General features: G+C 44.3%; 1 protein-coding gene across 2 annotated transcripts in view; it reads left to right on the top strand.

Annotated features, from left to right (window-relative positions):
* Positions 1-7,550: 7,550 nt before the first annotated feature.
* Positions 7,551-15,142, top strand: part of cdc45 (CDC45 cell division cycle 45 homolog (S. cerevisiae)) — a 73,767-nt gene continuing 66,175 nt past the window's right edge. For both annotated transcript variants that reach the window (XM_068055335.1, XM_068055334.1), the window contains exon 1: positions 7,551-7,725. In XM_068055335.1, the coding sequence (XP_067911436.1) occupies positions 7,675-7,725 (51 nt within the window). In that variant the 5' untranslated portion in view covers positions 7,551-7,674. The remainder of the gene's footprint in view (positions 7,726-15,142) is intronic.

The raw sequence follows: 15,142 nt of genomic DNA, 5'->3' as shown, positions 1-15,142 counted from the left end.
TGCACACAATATTCCAGGTGTGGTCTCATCAAGGCCCTGTATAATTGCAGAAAGACATCCCTGCTCCTGCACTCGCATCCTCTCGCTATGAAGGCCAACATACCATTTGCCTTTTTTACTGCCTGTTGCACCTGTATGCTTACCTTCAGCGACTGGTATGAGAACACCCAGGTCTCGTTGCATATTTCCCTCTCTCAGTTTATAGCCGTTTAGATAATAATCTGCCTTCCTGTTTTTGCTACCAAAGTGGATAACCTCACATTTATCCACATTATACTGCATCTGCCATGCATTACCCACTCACTCAACTTGTCAAATCACCCTGAAGCCTCTCTGCATCCTCCTCACAACTCACCCTCCCACCCAGTTTTGTGTCATCTGCAAATTTGGAAATATTACATTTAGTCCCTCATCTAAATCATTAATAGATATTGTGAATAGCGGCGGTCCCAGCACTGATCCCTGAGTTACCCCATTAGTCACTGCCTGCCATTTGGAAAAAGACCCGTATATTCCTACTCTTTGTTTCCTGTCTGCCAACCAATTTTCTATCCATCACAATACACTACCCCAATACCATGCGCTTTAATTTTACACACAAACCTCTTATGTGGGAATTTGTTGAAAGCCTTCTGAAAGTCCAAATAAACCATATCTACCAGCTCCCCTTCATCAACTCTACGAGTTACATCCTTGAAGAATTCTAGTAGATTAGTCAAGCATGATTTCCCTTTTGTAAATCTGTGCTGACTCTGTCCGATTCTACCAAGTGCTCTGCTATAAAATCTTTGATAATGGACTCTAGAATTTTCCCCACAACCGCGTCAGGCTGACTGGTCTATAATTCTCTGCTTTCTTTTTACCTCCCTTTTTAAATAGTGGGGTGACATTAGCTACCCTCCAATCTGTAGGAACTGTTCCAGAGTATATAGAATCTTGGAGGATGACCACCAATGTATCCACTATTTCTAGGGCTACTTCCTTAAATACTCTGGGATGTAGATTATCAGGTCCTGGGGATTTATCGGCCTTCAATCCCATCAATTTCCCCAACACCATTTCTCTGCTCATACTGATTTCCTTCAGTTCCTCCCTCTCACTATACCCTGTGTTCCCCAACATTTCTGGTATGATATTTGTGTTTTCCTTTGGGAAGATAGAACCAAAGTTTGCATTTAGTTGGTCAGCCATTTCTTTGTTCCCTATAATAAATTCCTCTGTTTCTGACTGTAGGGGCCTTACATTTGTCTTCACCAATCTTTTCTCTTCACATACCTATAGAAACTTTTACAGTCAATTTTTATGTTCCCCGCAAACTTACTCTTGTACTCTATTTTCCCCTTCTTAATCAATCCCTTGGTCCTCCTTTGCTGAATTCTAAACTGCGCCCAATCTTCAGGTCTGTTGTTTTTTCTGGCGAATTTGTATGCCTCTTCCTTGGATCTAATGCTATCTCTAATTTCCCTTGTAAGCCATGGTTTGGCTACCTTTCCTGTTTTACTTTTGCGCCAGACAGGAATAAACAATTTGTTGCAGTACATCCATGCGCTCTTTGAATGTTTGCCATTGCCTATCCACCATCATCCCTTTAAGTAACATTTCCCAATCTATTATAGCTAACTCACGCCTCATACCTTCGTAGTTTCCTTTATTAAGATTCAGGACCCTAGTCTCAGAATCAACTATGTCACTCTCCATCTTGATGAAGAATTCTATCATATTATGATCGCTCATCCCCAAGGGGTCTCGCACAACGATATTGTCAATTATTCCTCTCTCATTACACAATACCCAGTCTAGGATGGCCTGTTCTCTGGTTGGTTCCTCAACATATTGGTCCAGAAAACCATCCCATATACACTCCATGAATTCCTCCTCTACGGTATTGTGACTAATTTGATTTGCCCAATCTCTATGCAGATTAAAATCACCCATAATTACAGATGTTCCTTTATTGCATGCGTCTCTAATTTCCTGTTTAATGCCATTCCCAACATCACCACTACAGTTTGGGGGTCCATATACAACTTCCACTAACGTTTTTTGCCCCTTAGTGTTTCTCAGCTCAACCCATACAGATTCCACATCATCAGAGCTAATATCCTTCCTCACTATTGTGTTAATTTCCCTTTTAACCAGCAATGCAACTCCACTGCCTTTTACCTTTTGTCTGTCCTTCCTAAATACTGAATACCCCTGGATGTTCACTTCCCATCCCTGGTCACCCTGCAGCTATGTCTCCATTATCTGTAAGGACCTCTAAGCTCTGCTATAAAGGTAGTGAAAAACTGCCTCACTTACTGAATATTCCAATTAAAACAATGCTGTCTAAAACAGGGACCAGAGACCTATTTTAAGTAGTTGAATTGTGAGGCAAGACTAACCCCATTGTATTACAAGTAAATGTCTCCCTTTAAAGGGATGACATCACTAAAAAATTCCAGGAGCAGTTGGTTCATTCAAGATTATTTTTAACAAGCAATAAAAAGTAAATCAAAGGGGTAAAATGAGGAGAAATCAAAACAAAATTTTATCTGGCGCTAAATGGTCAAAGAAGGCATCCAGCTGGTTGGCACTGTATTCTGTTGTGCAAAGTAATGAATGTTGGTTTAAAGGTTGGGCAGTCAATTAGAAGATACCTGCCTGGGAATCTTGTGCATCTTGGTGTACCAGGGTATTGGGTATCCAGGATCCAACTGGCATGATCAGTTCTCCTGCCCAAGCCTAGATGTTCTCAGCAGAATTCAGACCAGGGATATTTTATGCAGAAATGGTATATACCCACGAACAGTCATATGTACAAGTCCAACTGTAAGGAAACAAACACTGTATAAATCATTTGTTAGGCCACAACTTGAGTTGCAGTTCTGGTCACCTCATTACAGAAAGGATTTAAATGCACTAGAGAGGGTACAGAGGAAATTTACGAGAATGTTGCCAGGACTGGAAAAATGCAGCTATGGATAGGCTGGGGTTATTCTCCTTGGGACAGACAAGGCTGAGGGGAGCTTTGATTGAGATGTACAAAATTGTGAGGGGCCTGGATAGAGTTGATGTGAAGGGCCTATTTACCTTAGCAGAGAAGTCAGTGACTAGGGGGCATAGATTTAAAGAGATTGGTAGAAAGATTAGAGGGGAGATGAGGAAATGTTTGTTCACCCAGACGGTGGTGGGGGTCTGGAACTCACTGCCTGAAAGGGAAATTAAGGCAGAAACCCTCAACTCATTCAAAAGAAGTCTGTATATGCACCTCAAGTGCCATAATCTTCAGGGCTATGGATCAAATGCTGGAAGGGGGATTAGAATGGGTGGAATGTTTTTCGGCTGGCACAGACACGATGGGCCAAGTGGCCTTTTTCTGTGCTGTAAACTTTCTATGATTCTATGTAGGAGTATTAATTAACCCTCATTGCATCTCTTGGTTTAAAGCGGTGCCTGAGAAAGGACTGGCATCACTCTATTTATTAGTTTCATTATGCTTCTTTTGGTGTGATTTGAATACAGAGAAAAATTTTATCTGGAGCAATAGAATTGCATATTGTAATTGGTCAAAATTTATTAAATTATTATTTGATATAATTTTCACCCACTTTTCTCTCTTTTCCTGCAGGTGCTGATTCATGCTGAGGTGTGGTTCCATGGGCACTGATGATTTATGTTATCCCATCTAAATAGTCATTCTCTGACACTGGTGGGCTAGGTCCCATGGAGGGGCCATCCTGCCTTATCTAGGAGCTGGTCACAACGTAGAAAACAGGAACTATTTTCAGAGATACTAACCATAGTCACTGATACCATTCAGTGTTTCAGCCCATTCTTGTCCCACGGAACTGATTTGTTCCTATCTCAACCTTTTTCTCTCTTTGTCCAGTCTCTTCCCACTAATATCCATGGCTGTTCTGATGCCCTCCACCATTTAACAATTTCCAGTTTCCTGGCACTAATTGTTCCCTTTTCACCATGGACGCCCAATTTCTGTACAGTGGATAGAGTAAAAATTGAGAGGCGGGCAATGGATAGGATAAAATTTGAGAGGGAGGAGTTACTGAAGAGACTCCTAAGCTTAGGATAGATAAGTCACTTGGTCCGTATGGCTTGCATCCCAGGTTGCTAAAAAAAGTGGGAGCGGAGAAAGCGGAAGGACTTGCGTAATCTTCTCATTTTCCCTGGATACGGGCAGTTGCCAGAGGATTGGAGAGTGACAAATGTGACACCCTTATTCAGGAAAGGGTATAAGGGCAGTCCTAGCAACTACAGGCCAGTTAGTTTAACATCAGTGGTGGGTAAGATTTTAGAACCAATAATCAGGAGAAAAAATTAACAAACACTTGGAAAGGTTTGAGTTAATAAAGGATAGCCAGCACAAATTTATAAAAGGCAGATCATGCTTGCCTAATCTAATTGAATTTTTTGATGAAGGAACAGAGTAGGTTGATGAATGGAATGCACTAGATGTTGTCTATATGGATTTTAAGAAAGCATTTGATAAGTTACCACATATAAGGCTGGTTAACAAAATTGAGGCTCATGGAATAGGAGAATCAGTGTCCAATTGGTTAGAAATTGGCTTAAGGACAGAAAACAGCGGGTCATGGTAAATGGTTATTTTTCAGACTGGAGGGTGGAGTGACAGTGGTGTTCCCCAAGGGTCAGTGCTAGGACCACTGCTTTTTTTGCTATATATAAATTACTTGGATCTTGGAATACAGAGTAGAATTTCAAAATTTGCCAATGATAACAAAATTGGAGGAGTAGCAAACAGTGAGGATGGTACGAATTGCTTGCAACAGGGCATAGATAAGCTAGAAGAATGGGCAGACAAGTGGCAGATGGAATTTAATACAGACGGGTGTGAGGTGATGTATTTTGGCTGAAGGGATTTGGTGAGGCAATATAGACTTAATGCCACAGTTCTAAGGAGTGTTCAGGAACAGAGGGACCTGGGAGTGCATGTGCATTGATCTTTGAAGGTAGAAGGACATACTGAGAGAGTAGTTAGCAAAGCATATGGGATCTTGGGTTTCATAAATAGTGACTTGAGTACAAAGGCAGGGTAGTTATGCTGAACTTTTATAAAGCTCTGGTTAGGACCCAAACGGAGTATTGTGTCTAGTTTGTGTCATCACACTTTAGGAAGGATGTGAGGGTACTTGAGATGACGCAGAGGAGATTTATCAGAATGGTTCCTGGGATGGGGGATTTTAGTTATAATGTTAGGTTAGAGAAGCTATGGTTGTTCTCCTTGGAGCAAAAGACATTGAGGGGAGAATTGATAGAAGTGTACAAGATTATGACAGTCTTAGATAAATTAGACAAGAAAAAAGTGTTCCCATTAACTGATAGTAGAAAGACTAGGGGATACAGATTGAAGGTTTTGGGCAAGAGATGCAGGGGAGATGTGAGGAAGAACTGTTTTTTATGCAGCAAGAGGCAATGACCTGGAACTCACTGCCCACGAGGGCAGTGGAAGTAGAAATAATCACTAATTTCAAAAGGAAAGTGATGGGCACTTGAAGGAAATAAACTTGCAGGGCTATAGGGATCGACCAGGGGAGTGGGACTGACTGGATTGCTCTGCAGAGAGCCAGCATGACCTGATGGACCAAATGGCCTCCTGTGCCGTAAATGACTCTATGTCCTCCATCCTCCCCCAGGACGGCCTAAGGGCTTTCCGCTTCATCCTGGAATGGAAGCCCAACCAGTCCCCATCCCACCATCACCCTCCTCCGCCTGACTGAACTTGTTTTCACACTGACCAAAAACTGCTTTAACTCCATTCACTTCCTCCAAATAAAAGGTGTTGTTATGGGAACCCATATGGGTCCTAGTTATGCCTGCCTTTTTAAGGGATATTTGGAACATTTTGTTCCAATCCTACTCAGGTCCTCTCCCTCACCTCTTTTTCTGGTACATTGATGACTGTATCAGTGCCATTTCCTGCTCTCACCCTGAACTGGAAAATTTCATCAAGTTTGCTTCCACTTTCCACCCTTCTCTCACCTCTACATGATCCATCTCTGACCCTTCCCTTCCTCAACTTCTCTGTCTCCATTTCTGGGGACAGGCTACCAATCAACTTCACCATAAGTCCACTGACACCTTCAACTACCTTGACTGTATTTCTGCACACCCTGCATCTTGTAAAGACACTATTCCATTCTCCCAGTCTTTGGCTCCTCACTTCTGTTCTGGTGATGCAAACTTCCATACCAGTGCTTCAGGTACATTTTCCTTTTTCCTCAAGAATTTCCAGCACTGTGGTTGACAGGGCTCTCGACTGTGTCCATTCCATTTCCTGCACTTCTGCTCTCACCCCTTCCTCCATCCTTGTAAAACAATGATAGGGTTTCCCCTTGTCTTCACTTTCCACTCCACCAGCCTTGGCATTCAGTAGATCACCTTCCACCATTTCTGCCACCTCCAGTGTGATGCCACTACCAAATATATCTTCCTCCCTCCTCTCCCCTTTCAGCTTTCTGAAGGGATGGTTCCCTCCATGACACCCTGGACCACTCCTCAATCACTCCTAACCATGCCTCGCCTTTCCACAGCACCTTCCATGCAAGATGCAACACCTGCCCGTTTACCTCCTCCCTTCTCACCGTCCAACACTCCTTCCAGGTGAAAGAGTTATTGACTTGTACATCTTTCAATTTATTATAATGTATTCGCTGTTCAGGATGCAATTTTTTCTACACTGGAGAAACCAAACACAGATCGGGTGATTCGCTTTGCGGAACACCACCACTTAGTCCACATGTGTGACCCAGAGCTTCCTGTCATTTTAATTCTGCGTTCACTGTCACTCTGACCTTTCTGTTCTTGGTTTCCTACACTGTTCCAATGGCGTTCAACATAAGCTCTGAACCAGCATCTCCTATTTTGCCTAGGCACTTTACAGCCTTCTAAACTAAAAATTGAGTTCAACAATTTCAGATCATAACCGATGTCCCTTTCTTTTGGACAGCTACTGTTGTCTTCCCATTTACAACTCCTCCAGACACAGCTTTACTTGTCCCATTACCATCTCTCCTGCCTTCCACCATATCGCAGACCTTTCCATTTGTTATTTCATCCCCTCCCCAATTTCCCTGCCTTGCTTAAAAACTGTTACATCTTTAAGTACTCCCAGTTCTTATGAAAGGTCATCGACCTGAACCGTTAATTCTGTTTCCCTCGCCACGGATGCTGCCAGACCTGCTGAGTATTTCCAGCATTTTTTGTTTTTAATTCAGATTTCCAGCATCTGCAGTATTTTGCTTTTATTTACGTTAGCTGTGTTTCTTTCGCCACAGAAGCTATTTCCAGCATTCTCTGTCGTTTGTGTCTCAATTTGCTACGAGCGAATGATATCCAATCAGCTTATGGTATTTTTTATGATTTCCGTCCAATCAAGGAACAGGGTCTGAACTTTCTGTCCAATTGGAGGGGGGGGTGAAAGGGCGATATTCTGCTTTCTGTTCAATCAGCGTGCAGACTGTCCGTCCAATCAAGCAGCCAGGATTTATCCAATCAATAGGTAGAATCTGCGTTGACATCCAATCAACTTTTGGGCTCTGTGGGCAGTTTGGCGCCAAGTTTGAGCTTGAGGGTTCTGGGAGTGGGGTTGTTGTTCAGACTTGGGGGTCTGTGGAGCGAGGGAAAGCCCGGTTAGGGGCTTATCTTCTACACACGATGTTCGTGTCGGATTTGCGGAAGGAATTCTATGATGTAATAGTGAATCAGGTGAGGAGCTTTGTGAAGCGGGGCAGGCCGGCAGCTTGGGGCTGGTGTCCAGGCCCGGGCTTTGTGGAAGCTGACACATTAACTCGCTGCCGCTTGAAGTTGTTGACACCGGGAAATCGGCTCTCTCGCTACACAGCTTCCGGCCGATTGGTGATGCAGCACTTGGGTTTCATGTGCATGTTTCGCGTTAAGCTGTCACTCTCAGTTCATGATTAGCAGAAGGGATAGAGTCAGGACATTTAAATATAATCAACTGTTTTTACCTTTGAAATGACAAAGATCAAAATAGTTCACATTTTAAGTAAACAAGAATAAGTGATTGTCATTAATAATTAGTGACAGATCTTTGTTTCTATGCGAATCCTTTTTTTTCATTTGTTCAAATAAACGTCGCTTTTATTGCCCATTCCGAATTGTCCTCGAGAAGGTGGTGAGTTGCCTTGTTGAACTGCTGCAGTCCATGTGGTGTAAGTACACCCACAGTGCTGTAAGGGAGGGCATTTTAACTCAGCAACATAGAAGGAATGGACATATAGTTCCAACAAGGCAGGATGGTGTGTGACTTGGAGGGGAACTTGCAAATGGTGGTGTTCCCACACATCAGCTCCCCTTGTCCTTCTGTGTGGTAAAGGTCATGGGTTTGGAAGATGTGTTGAAGGAGCCTTGGCAACTTTCTGCAATGCATCTTGTAGATGGTACGCAATGCTGGTATGCTGTGCCGTTGGTGACTGGGGTGCCAATCAAGCGGACAGCTTTTTCATGGATGGCGTTGAATTTCTTGTTTTTGGAGCTGCACACCCATCTTGTGCTTTGTAGATGGTGGACAGGCTTTGGGAAGTCAGGTGAATTACTTGCTGCAGAGTTCCCAGGCTCTGACCTGCTCTTGCAGCCACAGTAATTGTCTTGCTCTTCCAGTTAAGTTTCTTGTCACTGTCAAATCCCAGGATGTTGATGGTGGGGGTTTAAGTGATGGTAATTCTGTTGAATGTCAACGGAACATGATTAGCTGCTCTCTTGTTGGAGATGATCATTGCCCACCACTTGTGTGGCGCGAATGTTACTTGCCGTTTATGAACCTAAACCTGAATGTTGTTCAGGTCTTCCTGTGTGCGGACACTGACTGTGTCAGTATCTGAGGAGTTATGAATGGTATTGAACACTGCAATTCTCAGGAAACATCCCCACTTCCTACCTTATGTTGGAGGGAAAGTCATTGCTGAAGCAAGTGAAGATGATTGGGTCTAGGACACTACCCTGAGGAACTCCTGCAGTGATGTCCTGGGTTGAAATGATTGGCCTCCAACAACCTCAACCATCTTCCTTTGTGTTACGTATGGCTGCAGTCAGTGGAGAGTTTTCTCTATGATTCCCGTTAACTTCAATTTTGCTAGGGCTCCTTGATGTCACACTTAGTCAGTTGCAGCTTTAATGTGCGAGACCAGCGCGAAGTTTAACAGAGCAATGGGAAGGAGCGACCCTAGCAGGGGGTAACACAGCAGCAGGAAGGTGCGAGAGCAAGACCAGCGGGGAGTTTAACAGAGCGGTGGCAGAGAGAAAGAGAGACCAGCAGGGAGTTGAACAGAGTGGCAGAGAGAGAGAGACCAGTGGGGAATTTAACAGAGTGGCGGCAGAAAAAGAGAGAGAGAAAGATACCAGTGGGGAGTTTAACAGAGCGATGGCACAGAGAGAGAGATACCAGCGGGGAGCATAACAGAGTGGTGGCAGAGAGAGAGGGAGCAGGATCAGCGGTGAGCTGTCTGGTCCGCTCTGGAGCTGCAGACTGATCACGTTCTGGGAAAAATCAAAATGTGACATCACAGGAAAGCAGGTCGGTGGTTAGTGAGTATTTTTCTCATTTATCTTTCAAAACCCGGGTAATTTTTAGTAATTGTAAGGTTTTATTAGTAGAAAGTTACTAATAGTAGTAAAGCTTATTAGATTGGCTAGTGACCTCATTGTCACAAGGCGTGCCTCTTTAAACAGTGTTCAAATCACACGCAGCTTCCACAGTGCGGACTGCGACACCGACCACTCCCTGGTGTGCAGCAAGGTTAGCCTCAAACCAAAGAAGCTGCATCACTCCAAGCAGAAGGGCCACCCGCGCATCAACACTAGCAGAATTTCTCATCCACAGCTATTACGCAAGTTTCTAAATTCACTTGAAAAAGCCCTCCAAAACACTCCCACAGGGGATGCAGGGACCAAGTGGGCCCACATCAGAGACGCCATCTATGACTCAGCAATGACTACCTATGGCAATTGTGTGAAGCGGAATGCAGACTGGTTTCAATCTCACATTGAAGAGCTGGAGCCTGTCATAGTCGCTAAGCACATTGCACTGTTGAACTCCAAGAAAGCCCCCAGCGAGTTAACATCCGTAGCACTTAAAGCTGCCAGAAGTGCTGCACAAAGAACAGCCAGGCGCTGCGCAAACGACTACTGGCAACACCTATGCAGTCATATTCAGCTGGCCTCTGACACAGGAAATATCAGAGGGATGTATGATGGCATTAAGAGAGCTTTTGGGCCAACCGTCAAGAAGATTGCCCCCCTCAAATCTAAATCAGGCGACGTAATCACTGACCAACGCAAGCAAATGGACCGCTGGGTGGAACACTACCTAGAACTGTACTCCAGGGAAAATGTTGTCACTGAGACTGCCCTCAATGTAGCCCTGTCTCTGCCAGTCATGGATGAGCTGGACTTGCAGCCAACAAAATCGGAACTCTGATGCCATTGATTCTCTAGCCAGCGGAAAAGCCCCTGGGAAGGACAGCATTACCCCTGAAATCATCAAGAGTGCCAAGCTTGCTATACTTTCAGCTCTGCACGAACTGCTTTGCCTGTGCTGGGATGAGGGAGCAGTACCACAGGACATGCGCGATGCCAATATCATCATCCCCTATAAGAACAAGGTTGACCGTGGTGACTGCAACAACTACCGTGGAATCTCCCTGCTCAGCATAGTGGGGAAAGTCTTCGCTTGTGTCGCTTTAAACAGGCTCCAGAAGCTTGCTGAGCATGTCCATCCTGAGGCACAATGTGGCTTTCGAGTAGAGAGATCCACCATTGACATGCTGTTCTCCCTTCGCCAGCTACAGGAGAAATGCCGTGAACAACAGATGCCCCTCTACGTTGCTTTCATTGATCTCACCAAAGCCTTTGACCTCGTCAGCAGAAGTGGTCTCTTCAGACTACGAGAAAAGATTGGATGCCCACCAAAGCTACTAAGTATCATCACCTCATTCCATGACAATATGAAAGGCACAATTCAGCATAGCGGCGCCTCATCAGACCCCTTTCCTATCCTGAGTGGTGTGAAACAGGGCTGTGTTCTCGCACCTACACTGTTTGGGATCTTCTTCTCCCTGCTGCTCTCACATGCATTCAAGTCCTCAGAAGAAGGAATGTTTCTCCACACAAGATCAGGTGGCAGGTTGTTCAACCTTGCCCGTCTAAGAGCGAAGACCAAAGTACGGAAAGTCCTCATCAGGGAACTCTTCTTTGCTGACGATGCTGCATTAACATCCCACACAGAAGAGTGTCTGCAGAGACTCATCAACAGATTTGCGGCTGCCTGCAATGAATTTGGCCTAACCATCAGCCTCATGAAAGCAAACGTCATGGGACAGGACGTCAGAAATGCCCCATCTATCAATATCGGCGACCACAATCTGGAAGTGGTTCAAGAGTTCACCTACCTAGGCTCAACTATCACCAGTAACCTGTCTCTCTATGCAGAATTAAACAAGCGCATGGGAAAGGCTTACTCTGCTATGTCCAGACTGGCCAAGAGAGTGTGGGAAAATGGCACACTGACACAGAACACAAAAGTCCGAGTGTATCAAGCCTGTGTCCTCAGTACCTTGCGCTATGGCAGCGAGGCCTGGACAACGTATATCAGCCAAGAGCGACGTCTCAATTCATTCCATCTTCGCTGCCTCCGGAGAATCCTTGGCATTAGGTGGCAGGACCGTATCTCCAACACACAAGTCCTCGAGGCGGCCAACATCCCCAGCATATACACCCGCCTAAGCCAGTGGCGCCTGAGATGGCTTGGCCCTGTGAGCCGCATGGAAGATGGCAGGATCCCCAAGGACACATTGTACAGCGAGCTCGTCACTGGTACCAGACCCACCGGCCGTCCATGGCTCCGCTTTAAAGATGTCTGCAAACGCGACATGAAGTCTTGTGACATTGATCACAAGCGCAAGGAGCGAGCCAACTGTGTAACTGCCCCGACAATCAATCTTATCTGCAGCACCTGTGGAAGAGTCTGTCCCTCTAGAATTGGCCTTTATAGCCGCTCCAGGCGCTGCTGCACAAACCACTGACAACCTCCAGGCGCTTACCCATTGTCTCTCGAGACAAGGAGGCCAAAGAAGAAGAAGAAAAATTTCTTATTACTATTACTGTTCGTAAACTTTATTACTGTTGTTGAGGTTGCTGCTTTTATTGAGAATGTTTTAGTATTGGTAGGGTGTATTAATAGTGCTAAGGTAGATTAGTATTAGTTAAGTTTATTATTAGCAGTAGTAAAGTTATTATTTCTATTAGTAAGGTTTATTATTATTGGTAGGGTTATTAGTATTCGTAGTAGCAGGGTTTAGTTGTAGTACCAAAGTTTATTGTCTAAAAGATAGAGGAATGGCAAGGCTTGCTTCAACCTCCTGGAGTACACATCCTGTGCTATGTGCGAATCCCAGGATGCTTCTCCTGTCCTGGATAACCATATATGCAGGAAGTGTCACCAGTTGCAACAGCTTGAGCTCTGGATTTCGGAACTTGAGAAGCAGCTGATGTCACTGTATGGTTGAGACCTTCATGGATAACACATTGATAGATGTGGTCGCCCTGCAGCTTAGCCGTATGCAGACAGAGAGGGAATGGGTGACCACCAGACAGTAAAGAAGAAACGGGCAGGCAGTGCAGGAGACTCCTGAATGCATCCCACTTCGACTGGTATTCAGTTCTGAATACTGAGAAAAGTGATGGTTCATCTGGGGGTACAGCCAGAGCCAAAGCCATGACACCACGGGTAGCTCAGCTGTACTGGGAGGAGGGCGGGGGGGGGGGGGTACAAGGAAGACTGGATGAGCAATAGTGAAAGGAGATGCGATAGTCGGGGTAACAGACAGGCATTTCTGTGGCTGCAGACATGAATCCAGGATGATGTGTTGCCTCCCAGGTGCCAGGGTCAAGGATGTCACTGATCGACTGCAGAATACCCTGAGGGAGGAGAGTGAACAGCCAGCAGTCGTTGTCCACATTGGTACCAATGATATAGGTAAGAAGAGGGATGTCTTGCAGAAAGAGCTTAATGAGCTAGTAAGAAATTAGCAAGTAGGACCTCAAAAGTTGCAATCTCCAGATTACTCCCAGTACCACGTGCAAGTGAGTATAGAAATAGGAGGATAGAGCAGATGAATGCATGGTTGGAAAGATAGTGCAGGAGGGAGGGCTTTAGATTCCTGCGGCATGGGGACAGGTTTTGGAGAAGGTGGGACGTGTCCAGGCCATACAGAGTGCATCTGAACAGAACTGGGACAAATTTCCTTGTGGGGTGATTTGCTAGTGCTATCAGGGAGGGTTTAAACTAACCTGGTAGGGGTCTGGGAACCAGGAGATGATATGAGAAGAACTCGAAGGTGAACCGAGAATTAGAAGAAACAGTTAGCCGCGAGTAGAAATAGAAAAGTATTACATAAGAAATAGGAGCAGGAGTAGACCATTCAGCCCTTCGAGTCCACTCCGCCATTTAATGGGATCACCTCTCATTCTTCTAAACTCCACAGAATAAAGGCTCAGTCTATTTAAACTTTCCTCATAAGACAATTCCTCCATGCCAGTAATTAGTTTGGTGAACCTTTGTTGCACTCCCTCTATGGCAAGTATGTCTTTCCTTCGGTCAGGAGATCAAAACTGCACACAATACTCCAGGTATGGTCTCACCAAGGCTCTTTGTAATTGCAGTAAGGCATCTTTACTCCTATACTGAAATCCTCTTGCAATAAAGGCCAACATACCATTTGCCTTAATTGCTTGCTGTACCTGCATGTTTGCTTTCAGTGACTCATGAACAAAGACATCCAAGTCCCTTTGAAATTCAACACTTCCCAGCCTCTCAGCATTTAAGAAATACTCTGCATTTCTGTTTTCCTATCAAAGTAGATAACTTCACATTTCTTCACATTGTATTCCATCTGCCAAATTTTTTCCCCTTGAAGCATCTTGGTATCCTTCTCATAATTCACACTTCCACCTAGTTTTGTGTCATCTGCAAACTTGGAAATATTACATTTAATTCATACATCCAAATCATAGATTGTGAATAGCTGGGGTCTAAGCACTGATCCTTGCGGTATCCCACTAGTCACAGCCTGCCAACCTGAACATGACCCATTTATTCCTACTATCCGTTTTCTGTCTATCCATACTAGTATATTTCCCCCCAATCCCATGTCTTCTAATTTTGTTTACTAACCTCTTGTGTGGGATCTTATCAAAAGCTTTCTGAAAATCTAAATATACCACATCCACTGGTTCCCCTTATCTATTCTGCTAGTTACATCCTCAAAAAACATGATTTTCCTTTCATAAATCCGTGTTGACTCTGCCCGATCCTGCCATTATTTTCTAAATCTCCTTTTATCATAGATTCTAGCATTTTTCCTACGACTGATGCTAGACTAACAGGTCTGTAGTCCCCTGTTTTCTCTCTCCAAGTAGTGGGGTTACAATTGCTACCTTCCAATCTGCAAAGGAGCGCTTGTCACTTCTCTGCCCCTGTTACCAGTGTTTTCTCTCCAAGCCTAACCTGAGCTGTGTGACAACCAGCAACACTGTTGCCAATCTGGCTTCCTCAGTGTCCTTTTGATGGCTTTTTAAAAAAAAATCCTGGTCCAACATTTATTCAGCTTAACTATAGAATCCTTTTTAATTTTTTTTTAACAAAACAATCACTTTCATAACCCCTACACTCTCGGAGGAATGAAACACCATTTTTAAATGCGTGGGAAAAATAGAAAACGCATTTTCGCACTCATACTCATTCCCACTTTCCTTGTAGTGAATAAAAATTTTGCTCTTTTTTCATTCAAATAACTTGAACAAAGTTAGATTCTCGATAAAGCATCTGCAATAACATTTTTTTTTACCCGCAATGTGGATAATCTTTAAGTGATCAGGTTGTAACAGTAAACTCCATCGCAATAGTCTGGCAAATTTTTCCACAAAGATTTGTCACCAAATCAGCCGACTGCAACCTTCCAAATGGAGCCCCCCAGTTGTTCCAAGTGAGGAACTGGGTAGGACTCTGTCTTTTTTACTGCATTAACTTTTCTGTAGTCTATGCAAAGTATAGTTGAACCATCAGGTTTAGGCATTAATACTACTGGTGAACTCCAGTTGCTTTGAC

The sequence above is a fragment of the Heterodontus francisci genome, chromosome 23 (genome assembly GCF_036365525.1).
Source record: "Heterodontus francisci isolate sHetFra1 chromosome 23, sHetFra1.hap1, whole genome shotgun sequence".
Taxonomy (NCBI): domain Eukaryota; kingdom Metazoa; phylum Chordata; class Chondrichthyes; order Heterodontiformes; family Heterodontidae; genus Heterodontus; species Heterodontus francisci.
This window is presented reverse-complemented; position numbering and strand designations above follow the sequence as displayed.